At 44.2% G+C, this 20,335-nt stretch overlaps 1 protein-coding gene across 3 annotated transcripts in view; it reads right to left on the reverse strand.

Moving 5' to 3' along the window:
- FBLN1 (fibulin 1) overlaps nucleotides 1–3,791 on the reverse strand; it is a 61,668-nt gene extending 57,877 nt beyond the window's left edge. Inside the window, exon 1 of one of the 3 annotated variants that reach the window (XM_051772541.1) lies at nucleotides 3,368–3,788. In XM_051772541.1, the coding sequence (XP_051628501.1) occupies nucleotides 3,368–3,464 (97 nt within the window). In that variant the 5' untranslated portion in view covers nucleotides 3,465–3,788. Of the gene's footprint in view, nucleotides 1–2,385; nucleotides 2,684–3,367 lie in introns of those variants that run through there. The other 2 variants (XM_051772543.1, XM_051772542.1) reach the window with 2 other exon arrangements.
- Between the last annotated feature and the right edge of the window lie 16,544 nt (nucleotides 3,792–20,335).

The raw sequence follows: 20,335 nt of genomic DNA on the forward strand, positions 1-20,335 counted from the left end.
CAGTTGTGTCCTGTTGATCAGAGAAGACTTTCAACACAGCTTATACTGAACTGTCCCTGTGTCTCACCAAAGATGGTCTCAGCAGGACAAGAGTCCTCCCCAAGTCTGCTGAAGAGGCAGGGGACTGTCCCAACTGTCCCCTCACCCCCTGTCACTGTAAATCACCCACTGTATCACTGCTGTAGGGACTACTCGACTACTCCTTCTGCATGGACCTGACATTACTCTGGCCATTTCTAAGCTCATTTTTACTCACAAAATATTGTGGCCAGTAATTCTTGACATTCTCCTAGGGCTCTTCACTGATCTGTACTGACCCTTTCTCTCCTTTATGCTTTTTGTGACCTCGTCCTCTGTTTTCCCTCTTGCTCCTGACAGCTCCTTCATGGACTTCTTAGTGGACACTTTCTGTTCTTTCTCACCCTGCAATCTTCTCAGTCTTCTGCCTCCACTTCTACATCTTATCTTGGGGTAGTGTTATCCACCTTCCCAGTTTAATTATGTGTGATGACTTAGCTATTAAAATCCCACTTCTAGCTTCCTCCTTCCATCGAATCTAGACATAAGCACATGTGTCTGACATTTCCCGAGTGCTTTACAGCAGCTTTTACCTGTTCTGGCTAAAATGACCTGCTTACTTTGTTCTTTCTTAACTTTATTCATTTTCTTTGTTCCATGTCACTGTCAACCCTCACTTTCTGCTACATTTTCACAAAAGCTTTTGTTCATTTATCTCTTTCACGCTAACCCACTCTGTGTTACCATTAAAATTCTTGCCTGTTGTTTTATTTGGATTTCAGCTCTCTCTTTCTTGACCTTCTCTGTCTCACCCTCTTTCATTCTCTACAGTCATTTTACTACATCTGGTAAACCCAGATTCTCTGCTTACTGAATTCATTTTGCCAGCTACTTCTTTAGAACTCTCAAAACCAAAGTCAAGTCTTTAATGGTCACAAGTAACTCTATTTCTGTCAAGCTCCAGAGGGCTAAAGCCCATCTTTCATTTCAGAAAACGTTACTAGAAATATTGTGGAACAAGTTGGTCTTAACACAAGTTTGTTTTGAAAACACATGTGAAGTTGATAAGAAACTTGCAGAATGGGCTAAAGTGCAACAAAACAAAACAAAAAACCCTTAAAAATGCATTGCCCTGCTATCAGATAATGCCTGAAATCTGACAGAGCAGTATAAATATACTGAAGTAACTTGATAAGCTGGTTTATGGGGGTTTCTCTTGGATTTCACTAGCGTGTCTGCTTTCAATTACACAGATGAAAAACAAGAGCTTAACATCTTGCTCTTCCGTGTTTGCAATAAAATGTCATGTCTGAAAATGGACCATTAAAACAAAACCCAACTAAAAACTAACTTAGAGGTAGCACTCGTATTTTACAACTGGTAGTATGTGATTTTTGGGGGAGGTTTTATCTATGACAGAAGGTAAGAAAGCACAGATTTAGCCTTTTATGTGTCCTACCTCCGCCCATATACTTCTACAAATTTACTGTTATAAAAGCACATGTAAAAATCATAATCTTAAAATAAAACTCATTCCACAAAGTCAGTGGAACATTTTTTTTTATTACAACTATAAGCTCTCCCTGAATAGACATGTTTCCAGATGTTTAGTGAGTTAAAACTGTCTGTGCCTGTAGTACCAAGACATGCCAAAGACAGAGTTAGAGGATGAACTATTAATACACTGACTGGCCATGATGATGTAACTCATCTTCTTCAGTACTACTATCCAAGTACTGTACTGGTGAGTTCTAAGGATATAGAAGTTCTCAGTGAAATTAGAATATTTGGGAATAAAAACCTGACATACCTTTTACTGCCAAATTTGGCTACACTTTGTGTTAAAATAAACTTTGAAAACCTAAACTTATTTATTTAATTACTTCTCAGTTTTCTAAGAAGCTGTCCAGTAAGTAAGGTTAAATGTACAGAGATTATAAAGTAAAATTATTCGGTGTTTTACAATAATGTTGAATGCTAAAAATTACTGTGTCTGCACACTGGGACACAGCAAAGCCACAGTTTTGCTGAGGTACTCTGTTGTCTGAGGGAAAGTAGGAGCTATTTGGGGATTCTGGAGGTAAATGTTGCTCTTCTAACCATCTTTAGACTGTCCCTCCCTCTTTAAAAGGAGTGGCTACCATCTCTTCATGAAATGCAAGGGTAACTGTGACAAGTGCTCTGCTATCCGAAAATCTACGACCGAAAACACTGCAATAGTAACAAATAATTTACTTCCCTGGCTTTTGTCTGCCATTGTAAGGCCCAGGCCGGAGACCACGTGTTTCTAAGCATTTGCCTGGAGTGTAATCAAACCTCGACACTGAATGGACCCCTCGGGGTTACTCGAATGGAAAAGCCACTTACCTGTTGGCTGTGACAAATTCATTATCACCACAGGAGAAGTACTTTCTTTGTCATGTCCTACAAATTAAGATTTGCATGGGATTGCTACACTGAACTAAATCAGGTTCATATCCTCTTTAGAGGCAGCACTAAGCGATCAGGAGCAAAGCGCGCAGTGCGGGAGGGGAGTCACGGCCGGCATCCAGAGCCCCGCTTTCGAGAGCAACCACACCATTCATAACGTCCCACATTTGCTCTCCGAAAAGCCCGCATCCTTCGCTCCGCTGTTCCCCCCGCTCACCGCCGGGGCCGTGTCCCGTGTCCCGTGTCCCGTGTCCCGTGTCCCGTGTCCTGTGCCCTGGGCTGCAGCCGCGTCCCGGCCAGGGCAGGGATGACACCTCCGGCCGCCGCGACATGTCGCGACCGCAGGACACGCTCCGGGCTGCCCCAGCCGCCGGACCCGGGCTGGATCCCGGCGGGCGGAGCGCCCCGCCCGGTGCCCGCGGCACAGCCCGGCCCGGCACTGCCCGGCCCGGCACTGCCCGGCCCGGCACTGCCCGGCCCGGCACTGCCCGTCCCGGTGGAGCCCGTCCCGGCACAGCCCGACCCGGCACAGCCCGTCCCGGCACTGCCCGTCCCGGCACAGCCCGTCCCGGTGGAGCCCGTCCCGGCACAGCCCGTCCCGGTGGAGCCCGTCCCGGCACAGCCCGACCCGGCACAGCCCATCCCGGCACAGCCCGACCCGGCGGAGCCCCGGCCCGAGCCCGCCCGGGGATGCGGCACCGGCGGGGCACCGGCGCTCGCCACGCCTTTCTGCTCGCTTGGACGTGGCAGCGGCGCTTTAAAGCCCGCCCGGGACCTCCGGGGGCACGGGGCTGGGGGACAGCGCGGGGCAGCCCCGCCGCCCCATCCCCGCCGCCCCATCCCCGGGATGCCGCAGCCGGGAGCGGGTCCCGCCGGCGCGGCCAGCCCGGGCACGGCCGGGCTCGGCTCCCGCACTCACCTCGTGCCCGGAGCGGCGGCAGCATCGCCGGCAGCAGCAGCAGCAGCCGCAGCAGCAGCAGCCGCAGCAGCGGCCGGGCCCCGCACAGCTCGCCCATCGCCGCCCGCAGCTCCCCGCACTCGCTCCGAGCGGGGGCTTGGCTCTCCCGCCGCGTCCAGCCGGCTCCCCCTTCTCGCTCGCCGCCGCCGAGGTTATCCCAGCCGCCCGAGACCGGCTGGAGAAGAGCTGCAAGAACCCCCGCTCGGTGGGCTTGACAAAGCTTTAATTCAGCGCCCGCCCGGTTAATTACGAGCGCTCGGCGGGACGGAGCGGCCACCGCGGCGCGGACCCTGCTGCTGCCCGTGCCCCGCCGCCCCCACACGCTCGGAGAGCGGCTCCCTGGAGCTCGGAAAACTTTACAGATCCTCAGCGGGAACCTCGGGCCGGCGTGACTGATTCTGTGGAGGAGAAGTGCAGCGACTTCTCTCGGTGCCAAGTAGGAGAGAGCCACAAACAAAGGCAAAGCAAAGCAAAACAAAACAAAAGAAACCACCTAGCAGAGGTTTAACCTCCGCAGGGGAGATTTTCGACCCCCCTTCTTGGTCTTTCCGTGGATTTTACTCCTACACAGCTTTTGTCAATAAAACAGGATTTTAAAAAGGAGAGAGATTCTAGAATCTTTCAATGAAATTCAGTGGGGAAACCAAAAATCCCTTCTTCCCTCCCCCTCCTCTTAAGAAGTCGGGATGAGAATTTCAACCCAAATGAGGCAGTCAGCTCTGCTCTATCACTCCCCTCCCTTCTTTTTTCTTCTTTTTTTTAACCTCTCTATCTTATTTAAACAGGAACCCAAACACTGATAGTGGTTGAAGCACCCAGCTGGCAATGCTGTTGCTGAGATCTTTAAGATAATGGGGGGGGGGGGGGGGGAGATAATATTTGCAGGCAAATGCAGATGGAACCAAACAGAGAGTTCATCACCCCTCTATACTTTGCCCTCGGTTTTACTCAGACAAAGGGCTGGAAGTCAGAGTGTGTTTACTTGGAGGTTGTGCCACATGGGCTCTGATTGGGCTGTTCCTCAATAATGCAACTTCTGAGGATTATCTCTCCTCAAAATATCCACATGGGAAAAGTATTTAAGGCAGAAGTTGAATGTGTGTGTTTGGTTCTACACCAGGTTATTTATGCTTTTTTAACAAAAGAACGCAGATACAGCCAAGGGTCCAACTATCCCAGTGTCCTGGCTTCAGCCACCATCCCAAGTGGTCACCAAAGGAAGAGCACAAACAAGGAAAACACATGATAATTTTCCCAACTACTCTCCCAGTCACTTTGAGTTTGGAGCATTTCCTCAGTGAAATGTGCTTTCTGTGCACTTGTGGCCCTCAGCAGATTTCTGCTCCAGGTATTTATCCTGTCTCCCCATGAGCTCTTGTAAAACTTTATCATCCACAATATCCTTTGCCAGCAGGTTTCATGGATCTACCATGCCCTAACTCAGTTTACAAGGATCTTACATCACTTACAGTGGGACCTTGCCAGTGTTTCATCCCGACTCCAAGCTCCTGGGGTTTTTTTCCACATCAGGCTGCTGCAAGAGGCACCCAACAAAGATTACACCTTGCCTAAAATTTGTACCAGCCTAACTGAGCTGGAGGAGTCCCCTCTATAGAAACTCTGGGTTCCGTTCAACATTGCCCTATTTCACTTTACTTTAAAACCTCTCCTAATTGACTAAAGGTGGGTGGAAAGAAGTTCACCAGTGTGCCTAAAACAGTGTAAAGTCACACATAACAGCCTGTCCACACACGGAGTTCCCCTGATTAACACCATGTGTGGGCATTCTTACTCCAGAGTCAGAATTCCTTGTTCCTGTTTAGTTTGCCACCACAAGCTGTTTACCAGAAATGAGGCAAATTCAAGTAACTGTTTAAGAAGTGTTTGTAGAAGCCATCATGCCTGTGGTCGTCTTCAGATGTGACAGCAGGTTTTTCCTCGGTTCGAGGTGGGTTTTTTGCGTAATATTAATACACATTTCCAGTATAAATTGGCACTCTCACCTACAGTCAGATGGAGAGGCCTCGAGTCCATGTGATTCCAATTACTGACCCCAGGCTTTGTAGTGAGCTGAGCCATGCACTTCAGGCTCAGCCCAGAGGTCCTGGGAGTCAATGGAAAGCAAGGGCTTACGGGAGGGAACATTTTGCATAACCACATTTTTTCTTACATCTATTTGCAAGGGCCCTGTAATCCTTTTGTGTAGCTTTTAAAACAAACAAATTCTTTAATGAGGATTTTATTTCTACTTCAGAAGAATAAAAATCATTTGCAGAAGCTCAGATTAATGAGCAATGACAGCGTAACAAATCATTGTGCAAGTCATTTCCAAGGGGCTTGTTGAGAGTAGATACAAACAAGTAGACTGACAAGGAATTTAGGATTACTCTATCAAACCCAGCCATCTATGGCAGCAGGTTCACAGCTCTCATTTGGCTACTTAGGAAATCTTGAGATGGGCTGATTAAGCCTATATAAGGACATGAACCTCTGTCTAAGGAACAAAGCTGCCCTGTAGTCCCAGCTGTTGTGCCTCCCAGCTCCTCTGCTTCAGTGCAGCTCCCAAATCCTGACTTTTTTTTCCTCCACCCATCTGTCCTACAAGTTGAGCAAAAGAGAGGGAAATGAAATTGCTCTGGCTTCCCTGTTTTCAGGAAGAATGTTGCAAGGAGGAAAATGGATTCCCCTAGAAATGAAATCCAACTGTAGTTCCCAAAGGGAAACTCCTTGGGCCCTATGGCAAAAAATGAAGCCACATATTGGCCCCTGTAATGGAAATGTGCTGCACTAAAGATACATAAAAAGACCTCTTTGCATCTTAGCAGGAAGAATACATCACTGATGGCTACAGATACATAAGGATTAAGAAGATCCATGTGGATCCCACTGTAAATACAGGACCCCCAACCTTACAGTAGGGAAATCCACAGCTACTGGAGTACAAATGAGCACTCAGCTCAGCTCCAAACTCCAGGACGTGCATGGGACCACTGACATTCGGCTTCATTCCTGGAGAAAACACTACCTGAATCTTCTCTGAACTAGAATAAAACCCCTGGCCAAAAGACATGTGGCAACAACTTTAAATATTGAAAGTTTTGGAAATCTTTCAGGTTTCAGCATCTTAATATTGGAAATGGATTTTTAAGGATCCTGACTATCTTGCCTGCCCTTCTGAACAGTTTCAGCAGGTTTTCTGATTAAACTAGGACACATCTCTTACAAAAAAAAAGAACTTACCAGAATTTTCAGAGATGGATTCACAGCAATCTTTGGTTACTTTTGAAACTGGATGCCAATAGTCCAAACCATTTATGCCAGATGGGAAGCAATACAGAGGCTTGTATCCAAACCAGGGAATCTACCTGAGCTCTGTGTCTCAGATGCCTAAAGACTGCCAGAAGAGGCTTGGCTTATTTTATAGAGCATTCCTTGCACTGCCAGATTAATTTCTGAACATTTTTTCCCCTTTGCATAGATCAGTTAAATATTCCAGACAGGGACTCATAACCCTGAGTCCTTTTCAACAACGTTGCTTCTAAGCATGTTGAGTTTTTGCCCCTTTTGAAGTTTGTATCCATTTTTAAATGTTGCCTACATTTTCTTTTCTTTCCTTTCCTTTCCTGCCTGATTAAGGAAAATATATATAGCTATCTTGGACACTCAGAACACACACTGGTTTCCTATTAATATGGATAGGGTCTGCTTCTAAGTCAAGGAGGAGTTTATTGGGGCATAAAGGAATGCTTTGATGATCCATGTCATTTCCCTTGTGGCATTACTTGTAGGATTCAGGAATAACTCAATCTGACATTCATGGGGCATTTCCTGCCTCCCCTTCTGGAGATGCATCCTCCCAGTCTCTCAGATCTCCCCCTCCCCATAAATTTCCTTTCCCCTTCTGGACTTCCTCACGTCCCTGCAGGGCAGAGCTCCTCTGAAGTGTGGACAGGCAAGGAGCTGAGCCCTAGGAAGGCTGGGATCCTTGGGATAAGCTGGAGAGCAGTGTGAGTTGTGCACACATGGGTTGGAGGGGACAGTGGCATCTGCCTTAGGCTCTGCCTGGGGCCTCCACAGAGCCCACAGCAGCAGGGATCAGTGGGTATTTTGGCTGCAGTCTCTCAAAGGGGGGCTCCCAAGTTTGGCAGTCAGCATCTGCACCAAGGGTTATTTTCAACGTTCAAACAAAAATCAAATCTCATTATAAAGGAAAAGCCATCAATAAAGCAACTGGCTATTGTGCTAAAAGGCCACTTCCCCTCCTCACAGCCCTGGTAAATCTGAGCTCCATCCCCATCAAGCAAAAATAATATCCAAGTATGTGACCAAATGATTTGTGGGCGCTGGAAAACATACAAGTGAATATGAGACAGTTGTACCTGCCAGCTTAAAATCAGTTTTCTGTGCTTCCTCCTGAGCACCCAAGCTCTGCTTCCTTCAGTACTGTTTCTGTCCTGTTCTATGAACTTGCTGTAATATTTTACCTATCTTTTTCTGCAGTTCTAATAAAGCAAGAAGCCATCCCACCCATCTGCAGACAGCCCCAGCCTGCCAGAAAACTTTTATCTTACCAGTAGAAACTGTGATTGTAACGCAGGATAACGTAAGCAGACAGTGCAGAGAGTATGAACACTGATAAAGCCCTGGGACAAATTCATGTGCACTGGGTTTGCTCCTTCTCCCCCAGCTCCACAGACAGCCCTCTGTTTCTTTTCCTCAATCTCAGTTTCTTTAACAGAGGTTCCCAGACTTTATTTACTCATGTACCACATCTTTTAGACTTTACTGCCTTGGGCTGTAATATCTCTGTCCCAGGGACCCAGGATCATCCTTGGTGGCCTGATTCTACAAACAGATGTTAATAATACCATTTACAGGGAGTGGGGCTTGCATTTACACAATGCTGACACAATTCTGAGCACTGGCTATGAGAGGGTACCTTAATAAACATTCGTTTAGGAGTTATTGCAGTGTAGCAAACTGTTCAAAAGAAAAATATTTTCTGGCACAATTACACAGAAACTGGTTGATATCTGGCATATGAGAAGTTGATGGACACTGGCTCTTAACTGGATCAGAATATCTTTGGAGAGCTGCAAAAGGGAAAGTAAATAGATTAGCCCTATTAAATGAAGGCAGTGGGTTAAGCTGTTCCATGCTCCATGTGTCCCGTGGTTTCCAGGTCTCAGGGCAGCCAGGTTCATTTGTATATATTCCATCATTAGCCACAGCCTGTGGGGATGGGGAGGCTGGCTCAGAGTCTTTGGAGAAGAGCTGTAACATACTCCAAATTTTGGATAAAATTGAGTTTTCTGTCTGTCAGGGACTACTCTGGCACTCCTTTCTTTGCTCCTGGCTGAGCTCTCGAAGCAAAGGAAGCAACAGAGTTTAGGTTCCAGCTAAAAGAACTCAAACTAACCCACCCTGTACTCCCCTGATTTGTAAAATGCTTTGAGCTCCATGAAATTCAACAAGGTACATAAGAGTGAGCTGTTAGAGATTAGCAACCCGGAGCCATTACCTTCCCATGAATGTGGTATGAAGTCGTTTAGGCCAGTTTTAGCTTAACTTCTATTTCCCCTGTCCCAAAGCAGCATCCTATACAGTCTGTATCACAATAACATTAGTGTTCAGAATAGCTCCCACATTTCCTCCAAACTCAGAAATGTACAGGCAGGCACCTTTCCAGCTGAATAGCAGATAGAGACATTTGCTTTGGTAGTTACTCCATAATTTTTACTCTACTTCTGAAATGTTCCACAAACACACAGGCCAGTCATTATGAAGATCTAACTTGTGCATGTCAGTAATAGCTGCACTGCAAGGCAGAAAACAGGATCCTTTCAAGTAGGTGTATTTTGGAGTAACAGAAACTGCGTCTTGACTCTCCTCCAGCAGATAGCTCATATGAAAAGCATTTGCAGAATCACTACCATGAATCCAGAAAAAGAAGTGTCTTTCTTTGTAGCTTTCACTTTTTCCCTCGGTTTATGCAATATTCTGTATTTAATAACTCTGCTGAAGACGAGTGAAGCCCTGGCTCTACAGAAATCACTGGCAAGAGTCCCACTGACTTCAGTGGGGCCAACACTGCTGTTAACTCTTCCCTCTGAGGGAAATCCAGAGGGCCTGAGGAACGGGCCTGCCTCTGCTGAGACCTCAGCCCAGGCTGCTCACCACTTGAACTGACCCCGTGCAATCACTGAGGCTGTTATTCTTGAGAATTCGCCAAATCCTTAAGACAAAACCAGCATCATAAATTATCCCCAAGCTTTTACCCTGGAGTGAAAAAAACCTTCTTGTTTTATAAATGAAGGCACCTATGCAGACTCCCATCTTTCAGTGGTTTCACTGATAGCTCTGCTTTCACACAAGGTAAAAAAATCATTATCAGTTTCAGAAAGAAACTCATGTTTCTTAAATGAACACCGATGAAATGTTTTGCCTCCAGGTTCGATATTTCACTATAAATACACTAAAACATACAACATTTGGTGAAATATTGGTTGCTAAGTCTTTGTAGCTGCTTTTCTTTGGAACTCTGGAAAGTTTCACAGTAGATGTTCAAGTCCTGTTGTTCTGATCCTAAGTGGCAGAAATTGGACTGTTTGCTCTGAAGCAACAAAGCTAAGAACAGCTTTAACTTTGCAAGGAGCTGCCACTGAAGAAACTGGTAATATTTCTGTTGGAGTGCTGTAGGACTTGTTCCCATGGGATGCTGTGTAGCCTGATTTCAATATAGCCAAACACTTCATCAGTTTTTAAAAGTCTTATTAACTTCACTGGGATTACTCACACACCTTAATTTATATGTGCCCTTAAATTCTTTACTGGGCTGGGTTATATAAAGCATCCTAAACAGAAAAGCTCACTCGTGCTTTTCATTTTCCAAAATATATGTTGGGAACTGTAGTCTTTCACTATGATTTCTCAAGCCAGCATTTGCCAGGTTCCATCATGGCTCAAAAGAATTTTTTTCACACACATGCTGCTCATGCCTCCTCCTGTATTTTCTGACAGCTCCCAGAATTCCAAGTCCCTTTCACTCCACTGCCAGTCACAGTGAGCTGTTTCCTTTTTTAGAAGAGCCAGCCTTACTAGAAATGTCCCTAAATTCTCTTCTGGTTTGCTGTTCTCTTCCTAGAACCAAAATTCACGCTGGAGCTCACGAAGTTTTCACCGCCAGATTTCTCTCCAACTCAGTACTGGGAAGGAGGACCTGAATAGTAATGTCAGCATGGCTTTCATAGGTCTAAACCCTAGATTTTCCAAAGAAAAAAGAAATTTTGCCCTGAATATTCTGAGTTTATTTCTCCTGTGAAGCAGGCATTGACTGTTGTTCTTGAAGAGCTGTCACGGCATTGAATTTTTCTTCAGAACTCACAGAGAACAGACCCAAGAGTGTGTTTGTATCTCAGGAAAGCTGATCCCACATTCATTTTCTTCATGGGTGAAGCCCCAGGAGCAGGGACTTCCAGCAGACTCCAGGCAAACACAGTGCCACACCACCAGGACTGCTCCCTGCTTTCAGCTGCATGTCTGCTCCAGCCATGGCTCCGTGTGCTGGGATCACTCCTGTCTCTGGTTCCAGGGACATCACCATGTGCTGGGATCACTCCTGTCTCTGGTTCCAGGGACATCACCTGTTCTCTCCTGGAGGACCTGGCACTGTGGAGGGCCAGCTGGAAAACCAGACCCCCCGAGATGGCCTCCATGTAAACAGCAACTAATAATTGTGGTAATGGTCTACAGAACAGCCTGCAGAACTCCTTTCATCTGTTCTCCTCACGCTCCCTGGCCCCTTCTTGAACAACATACTTAATATTTGCCTTAGACAGCAGTTAAAACACTCGAGTTTTCAGCTGTCAAAGTTGCCAACAGCTTCCCACCAGACTGAGGGCTTTTGAGATGGAAGATTAACTAGGGATCTTTTTTGCTCTTAAGGGCAAGTTCGCTCTTTAGAGCACAGCCAGGAGAGAAATGAGACTTAATTGTGTGTGTGATTTTATAAGGTCCTCACTGTTAACCCAGCAGGATGGCAAGGTCAAAAAAGCACTTCTCAGGAGGCTCTTGTCAGCCTTTCTACTGCTTTAAGCATGGGCTTTTCCCAGCTTATTGGGAATGTTCACAGCATTTCCTGAGGTTTTGCCTCACCGTTATGTCCTACATGGCCCTTCCATCCACACACAGGATGACAGGGGAATGTCAAACTGCCTCACCCTAAAATCCTTTTTTTTTTTAGGTAGAAGCTAGAGAAAACTGTCCTCTCTATGAAGTTTCCATTTAAGAGACAGCCAAAGAAAAACAAGCTATTTGTACTTCTCCTCCACCTCAGACTGTTGCTTTATTTATTTCATACTTGCTGTTCTTTGGGAGATTTGCCCCTTTTTTCTCCTTTACAGTCATTTTGGTGATTGCTTCTGCTGTCACGGACCCACTGTACTCCGGGGCTGCTCTCTGCTTCTGTGGCACACTGACTAACAGAGTCACTTTAAGGTCGCTTTGTTCTGTTTAAAGTTTCGTTTACAATCTCTTTCTTATTAACAGACAACATTTACATCAGCCTGCAGCAATTTCAAGCTCTGCATTACGAGCACTGGAGAACCAGAACGCACACACAATGATTTCTGTCTCTGTCTGCCCCAGGGGACGCTCCTCAGAATTTATTTTTTTTTTTTTAATTTGTTTAGAATACGAGAAAATGCTCGGGCAATGTGAGTTTGTCTGGCTCTCTTTTTACTGAGTTTGTACTAATTTTGGCTTTGGCATTCCCCTGTGCCACCCAGGTTGTGTTTTATTTGGAGGCATTTTCACGGGGCTCCTCTCTACTTCAGAGGACTCAAACAAAAGTCAAAGGCAGAGATGTTTTTTCCCCCATTTCCTTTGCAATGTGGGACTGGAGCTGTCACTAGAGCATGTATACTTATATTCAGACATTGAATTGTTTAGGCACTCCTATTTATCCCAAGAACAGGGTATGTATTTTCTGGGACAAACACAACCACCTTCTCTTTTGCCCCTAATACATATGAAAAGCACCCATAATTACTTGTGAAACACCACAAAAATGCCAAGTTTGAGCATGTGCTTCCTTGCTTGTTTGTGTATTTATGTATATATGCATACATTTTTATGCTGGCCTGGTTCTTGGATCAACAAATCCCCAGTTCCAGCTGAAATGCATGGCAGGTTAAGGTTCAGAGTCTCTCTAAACGAAGAATTCTTATTTAAAAGACCATTTGTACACTTCAGCATGTGAGATGGTTTTGCCTCTACACTCCTGCACTCCAACCATAATTTCAGGGAAAGACTGAACAGATACAGAGTCTAAAAAGTCATCCATGACATGAAGAAAAACAGAAGTGATATCATAACCAGAAAGCCAAAGGAAACATAAATATCTACATGTCAAGATTCTCAACTGTGTAAATCCTCATGGCTCCACTCCTTTAATCAAAACTGTGCCAATTTACAACAGAAGGGGTTTGCCAACTCTTGGAAAAGAGGGAGGTGCAGTATCCCCCACATTTCTATATGTAGGATAGGAAGTTTATTAAAGTGTCTTCAAAGATATTCTAGTTCAGCTCGTTATCAAAAAAAGAGAAGAATAAAAAATCTTTTAAAGTGTTGAAACTTGGAGAAATACCAATCCCTGTAAAGTCAGACCTTTAACACATCATGGTATAAAGCACTACACTGAGCTGTAATACTTAAAAGTATTTGACACTGCTTGTAAAATCATATATAGGACTTGGATTTAAAGTTCTTTCTGTTATTACATTTCCCGTCTCCTTTTTTTATGCCTTTTTTTTTTTTCTTCTTCCAGAGTAAAAACTTCTCAAAGCCTCTGCTTCAAATAAAAGAAAATCTGGTCCCAGATGTCACTAATTGGGAACAGGTTGGCAGAGGGATTTCCACAGAGATGCCTGAAGTTACGATTCAGCCTGTGGGATCTGACAACAGCCTGTTTCACGGGGCTTTTTCGTTTCAGTTGTATGATAATAAGCTTTAACTGGCACCCAGCAAAGCACAGAGGATACATTTAAGCAGGAAAATTCCATCAATACAGGTCTTTCTAAATGCTCTCAATGTACCAAGTAAATATCTCCTTTCTGGCCAGGGATTTGACAGAGGCACAGATCGAAAAAGGAACACATTAATCTTTTGTTTCTTAACATCTGACGTATAAAAACGAAATTTAAATTGAGAGAGTTGAATGTCTTTCAGCAGATCATTAGTTACAGAACATTTTAACATTATTTTTCTGTAAGAAATACGGTATTTGGAGAGGGAGGGAGGAGTAAAGGGAGTTGTGGTTAGTTATGATGTAGATTTGGGGTTGCTGCTGGGATCAGCAGGAATTTTGCCACGGATTTCAAGGGGCGAAGGATCGAGCTAAGGACATTACAGCTGCACTGAAGGAACCAACAGCAACACTTCCTGCCCACGGGGCTAAAACAGGCCAGACCTGACTGGAAATCTAGTCTTCAAAAAAAGAAAAACCCCATCAAATTACAAAGAATCAAGGCAGTTCTGCACATTTACACACAAGCTCAGTCCAGAGACCACTGAGGGCAACCAACAGTTCCTGCCCCATTCCAGCTGGTTGGAATTGCCTGATAGGGCTCATTGTCTGCTCATTATTTCACTGAGCAGGAGATTCCCACTAGTGCTCCATTAGAAATGGTTACTTCCTATTTACAAGGCTTTTCCCTCCACTCCAATGTACCAGTGTAACTGCACATGTAAATTCTGGCATGACAGGGGTTTGTGAGCTCTCTTGTCCATGGCCCTGTGTTCCATTAGTCGTTAACACTGGTGCTAATTGTGAGGAAGACACAAAAACACTGGGGGTTCTCCTCCATTGGCTTTGCATTGTGACTATGTCAGAACTGGGTCCATTGAAGTCCATGGCAAAATTCTCCTTATTTCATGGGGGAAAGGATCCAATCCCAGTTATGTGAAACATTTTTTGTAGTGGAGATGACTTTAGACACACTTTGTCCTTCAAATAAAAGGAAAACTGGCAGGCAGTTGATATGTACACACGTACTAAATGACTGTATAATTAGTACTTCAGGATGGCTTTTATTAATGGTTTAGTTCTTTTCACTCTTAATTTCATGGTATTGTGAATATTAAGATCCACATTTGAATTGTGCAGTTGGGATACACTGGTTCTGAAAATACAAGTTTTAGATAATGAGATCCCATTTTCTCTTTCAGGATCCCTTTTTGTCACTGGTTCCACAGCTCATTGTAATTATTCTGATGTGTGACACTGGAGACTGACCCCCTTTCCTGCTAGTCTTCAACGTGCTAGGATGTATTGTGGGAGCCAGGCAACACCTGGGCACTGAGGAAGGTGTATCCCTTTGGAAGCCTCTCAAAGGAAGGGGAGATGGAACTTAAAATCTAATTTCAACAAAAATTGAGTTCTTCACTTAAAAGAAAATCAATGTAAATTTTGCACTGGCAGCTGCACCTGAATTATAACATGGAGTCATCTTGGTGTTGTTTTAAAACAATCTGTAATTCTTCTCTTCATTTAATCCCTGGTTTCTGTACTGGGTCCATATAAAGTGTCCAAACAGGGGAGCTCAGGAGGCTTAACAATGCATGGGAAATGGGGAAAAGCAAACTGCCATCTTCTCCTGGCAGTTGGGCAGAACAGGCAGGTGAGGACACCAAGTTTTCACCAGTCTCTTACAGGATATTTCCAGATCTCAGAGGAAGTGTCCAAAGCACCCTTTCAAGCTCAGAATTATTCAATATTTAGTGAGGAACGCTGGGTCTGGCTTTGTGGCATCCCCTGTGCTCCAAGCATTACTGTAGTTACTGTTAGTTACAAGCCATACATTAAATTCATTAGGGAAATTAAATGCAAACACTGAGATTACTGTGAGGGTGAAAATCAATGTTGTAGCACTTGTACTATTCTCTCAATCTTCCAGAAGCACAAAGCGAAGAAGAAAGAGACCTTAACATCTCAAAACTGTAAACACCTTAAAAGCAAACGTTTTTGTTTGTACCTGCTGTGCCTCCTTTCAAACAGCCAGTCTGGCTTCCCAGAGGGGATCAGGGCAGAGGAATCTGCTGTGCTGAGCAGATGCAGCTCTCAGGCTGCATTCAGGTCACACTCCAAGGTACCCACACGGGCACAGGTCTCCAACCTGCCCCGTGGGGCTGCAGAAAACAAGGCAATGCAACTTCTCCTCCAAAGCTGTCATTGCTCCTAAACCAGCCATTTGTAACTACTTGAGAAGCTAAATTTCAAACAGATTTGCCCAGATGTACTAAGGGCAATTTTTAAACAATACTAGAAAGATAACATAGTGGAGCTCTTCTGGCAATTTGCCTGAATCCAAACACGTGGCAGGACAGCAATGGTTTGCTTGTGTCAAGAGTGGCATCTGTTACTTCAGGAAACAAAGCTGGAATTTAAAGCCAAGTGTAACTCTGAGGTACCTGAGCAGTGCTCTGACTGGAACAGGGGCACAGCAATGAACGGAGGCCCCACACACAGGAACTGAGGCACTGCCTGAGGACTCAACTCACGTGCTAAAACAACAAATTCTAAATGCCATCCAGCACAGTGGCTCCCAGCATTATTTATTCGAGCTAGGGGAGGGGGAAAATTGAAATAACAAAATTAGGATCTACACTGCTTGTCTTTTTAGAACTGAGTCTTGGATGCACTGACGTTGGGAGCAAAATTCTCAGGGAGCTTCCCCTTCTTCACTCCAAACTTCAAAAATACCCTTATTCCAACTCAAAATTCTGAATTTTTCACCTTATTATTTACTAGGTGGGCAGACCAAGAACTAGGCTGTTGTCTACTACCTGATACTGTTTCATTGCAAATTAATCTGACAGTAAAGAATAAAGGGATTTGGTAACTTTACAGAAGATTATTATTATTGGGGGGGGGGGTCAATGTATACTGCAAGCAACAAATAATATAAGCAAAAGCCTTAATGTAGGAAGAAAATTCCTCATTTTATCAGAAATCTTGAACTGGATTCCTAGATATAATATATATATATATATATATATATATAAACTTTATAATCAGTCAGCAGGAGTCTTCAGGTGAATTCAGAGTCCTGGTGTGCTTAACTCACTTAACTGTGAGCTGAGCAGACATGTAAATGATGGACATCTGGATAGACAGGGAAGAGTGATTTCACTGTTTATCCCTTCATTAGTAGTTTCATGCCAATAAAACAATATTATTTTCAAAATCCTAAACTTGCATAAATCTCATGAAGTTGAACAAAAAAGAGGATTAGTTGCTGTTAATAGCACTAAGCTGCAGTTAATAATGTAAAATATACTTTTCTTAAATCCCTGGAATCCCTTAAAGAAAAAGTTGTGCATTGTGGCTGTGGTGGACTGGCAGTTAATCTAATGCACATGCTTCGGGAATGTCCATTCATCCATCAACTCTCAGATGAAATATTTGAAAGCACTAATACAATCTTGGACAGCAATATTCTTCCAGATCTTGAACTGGGTAGTTTGGGGTTTTAAGAGATATATGCCTTAAGGAACCACCTCATTTTTTACTGAGTCTTAGCTGAAAAAAAAACCCAAACCCCAGTTTATTCTTCAGAAAAAGCCATTCTAAAAGCTTTCCCATTCTGGAGTGTTACAGGAGCCTTTGTGACTCAGCAAATGCAGAGAGCACTGTTCTGCTTGAATGAACAACAGAATGCAGTCATGGAACAGTCCTGTTTCCTGGAAGATCATGATTTACAGCAGCTTGGTTTTGAACTCTGGTTTTTCCTCATGTTAGGCTTTTAAAACAGAACCATGAGTTTCTACTCATCCTGTACTGAAAGTACGTGTGGCAGCTTAATAACCTTAAAGAATAAGGGAAGAGATAACTCCCTAATTAAGGTGCAAAAGTCAGCACAACTTTTACTGGGATCATTACTAGCTGATATTGTCTGTATGGTTTTTTATGTCCCAGTTTTCAAGGACAACAAATACAACGAAATGTTTAAACCAGACTGCAATTCAGTCACATTTGGAAGCCAGGGTCTCTTAAAGTTTTATGAAAATATCAGCTCTGAGTACTTACTTGGATATTTAAACAGCCTCATAACACAGAGCACCACATGCCCAGCAGTCTCTGGCCGGGTGACTTCAGTCTTCATTGTTTTTAAAAAAGAAGCACTTTCTTTGCACTTCTTAGGAACAGGGACTCAAACCCGAGGGCCATTTAGCCTGGTATCTTTTCTTAACAGTTCCATCAGTGGATGCTCAGCAAAGAGCAAGGGAGAAAAACCAGACTTTTCCTCCAGAAGTCCCTCAGCCTCCAGTCATATTCAGGTCATGCAGTTTCCTGAGCTTAATGGAGCTTTTCTGCTTAGTAATCTTGAGTGGATTTCTTTTCCAAGTGCTTGTCCACGTTCCCCTAAAATGCCCATAAAATATGAGTGTCTGCAGAGCCTCTTGGTGAGCAGTTCTACTGCTCTGCATGAAGAACCACCACTCTGCCTTTGATCTGGAGGCAGCTCAGCCAGCCCTGTCTGATGGCCCTGGGTTTTTGTGTGAGAGCAGACACTGAACAGCTGATGTGCATCAGCTGTCCCCATGAAAGCCAGGATTCTGTGGATCTGTCATCAGCCCTCTAAATCACCCCTTTCTGAGTTAAAAATGTCTAGCCTCGTAATCCACCCCTTCTATAGAAACTCCACACCTTTGTTGCCTTCTCTGAGTATTTTCAAGTTTTAATACACTCCTTCTTGAGACCAAGGGATCAGAACTTGCATTCAAACACAGGGTTGAGCTATAAATGTACACAGTGCCATAGTGGTGTTCTCTGTTTTGTTTTCAATCCTGAAAGTGCCTAAGAGTTGATTTGGTTTTATGACTGTCATTGAGCAATGAATCAATGTTTTATGAAACTAAAGATCATAACCTCAGAATCCTGCTCTTGAGTGGGAACAGCTGGTTCAGTTTTATGTGACTCCAGAGTTGTTCTCACCATGTGGATGACTTCACATCTATTTACTCTGAATTTCAGCTGCCATTTTATTGCCTGGTCACTCAGGTCTATAAGCTCTTCTTCATCGTCTTCTTTTCTCCTTTCTACCCTCAGTAACTTACTATCTTCCACAAACTTTTAATCTGAATGTTCACCTCTGCTTCCAGGTTATTTATGAGTTGCAGAGAGTGGATCCCAGCACAGAGCACTGCTGAACTTTGCAAATGACTCCTTACACTTCTCCTGCTCAGTCCCCAGCTTAGTCAGCTGTTTAGCTGTGCAAGGACCTTCCTTTTTGTTCTGTGGTGATTAACTTCCTTAGGAGCTCTCAGTGACAGACCTCATTAAATGGATTGCATGTCTGCACAGAGCATTCCCTGGAACAACATGGTCCAGCTGTGCTGAGCCTCTGAGAGACTACCCAGAGGTCTCTAAGGCAGAACTTTCCTTAATAGAAGCCATAGTGAGTCTCTTATGTAGATCACAGTGAGCTGGGTTTCCACTCCTTTTAATCTTTACTATGACTTTATAACTGAATTCTGCATGGAACACTAACTGTGAATATTTTCCTTCCCTACGATGGACTTTGATTTAAAAATAACTGCATTAACTACAGATCCTTTTTTAAGGTGATACCCACAGCCAGTGTCCCACAGCCAGCTGCACCACCCTGTATCCTCTCCATGCCACACTGGCTCACAATCACAAGAAAGCTCGAGATAAACTGATAAATATTCTTTTTCCACTGTCTGGAGGACAACTGGTGTCCTAGGCCAATCTGTGAAAGCTCCCTCAAAATCAAAGATGAGTAAAAAAATATTTTCTCCATCATTATATTTGATACATTTCTAATTAGTATTTATATTAAGACTGGCTATATTTGTAAAGGTATTTAATTCTTTCTGGATTCAACATGAATTAGCACCTAAATATATTTAAAACTCCACCATGTAGGACACAATGGGGAACAGAATTCCTTTTAGAGGCCAAAAGCACACACGGGCCAAAATATTCCCGATTAAACTTCAGGGCAGAGAGGTGAACACACAGATGGAGGACAGGCTGGCAGAAAGAGGGCAGTGTTCACAGAAATAGGTTGTCTTGTCTGTAACAGCAGCTGAGCTGCTTTCCCCCCTCTCAGTGAGTATTTTCAGGTTTTCTTCTTTGATCAATAATAAGCCATTCATCACAGGAGCTGCAGAGCAAATTCCAGGGGCACACAAGGGCAAACAGTGCTGGCAGAGCAGGCAGAGATCAGTGTCCCAGGTGTGGGCAGCAGCTTGGCGTGGACAGGACACTGTATTCCCATTTCTGCTCTTTCAATGAGGAGTGTGGTGCAGACTTTTTGCCAAAGGGAACCGATGTGAGACACCGGGAGCGAGGAACGTGAGTTTCTGGAGATGTGCTGTTCATGTCTGCTGGTAACAGCCAGGGCTTGGCCAGCACTGAAGTTGCAAACCATATGGTAAACGTCACAAACACTTGGAAAATACTGCTGGGAAAAGTCCTGGAGACAGCAAGGAGCATGTTCCAATTGCAGCATCCATAGGACGCAAGGCAGCTCCAGCAATGCCGTGAAAATCAGAATATTTTAGGGGCCATTGTTGGGGCTTTGGCAATAAAAGCCGTGCACGAGTGAAGGACTTCTTGGCCTTTAGTGGTTACAATAATAATAGCTATAATTGAACACTGTTGCAGAGAGGGGAAAGTGTGAGTTTATTTCTTGTTTGTTTGTTTGCTTTTTAACTGTAATCATTTGAGACTGCATTGAGCTGCAGGTTTGATTTGTTTGCGGGGCATCTCAAACAAAAACCCACCCTTAGCACAAATACAGCTTTTGTCTAAGCTATTAGCAACACCCAACACCTACTCAACTTCTTTCAAATAATTCAAATAACAAGAGTCTGTTCCCCACCCAGTTTACTGTACAGCAA

Source organism: Manacus candei, unplaced genomic scaffold (genome assembly GCF_025592945.1).
Source record: "Manacus candei isolate 608988 ecotype Guabito, Panama unplaced genomic scaffold, ASM2559294v1 h1tg000153l, whole genome shotgun sequence".
Taxonomy (NCBI): Eukaryota; Metazoa; Chordata; class Aves; order Passeriformes; family Pipridae; genus Manacus; species Manacus candei.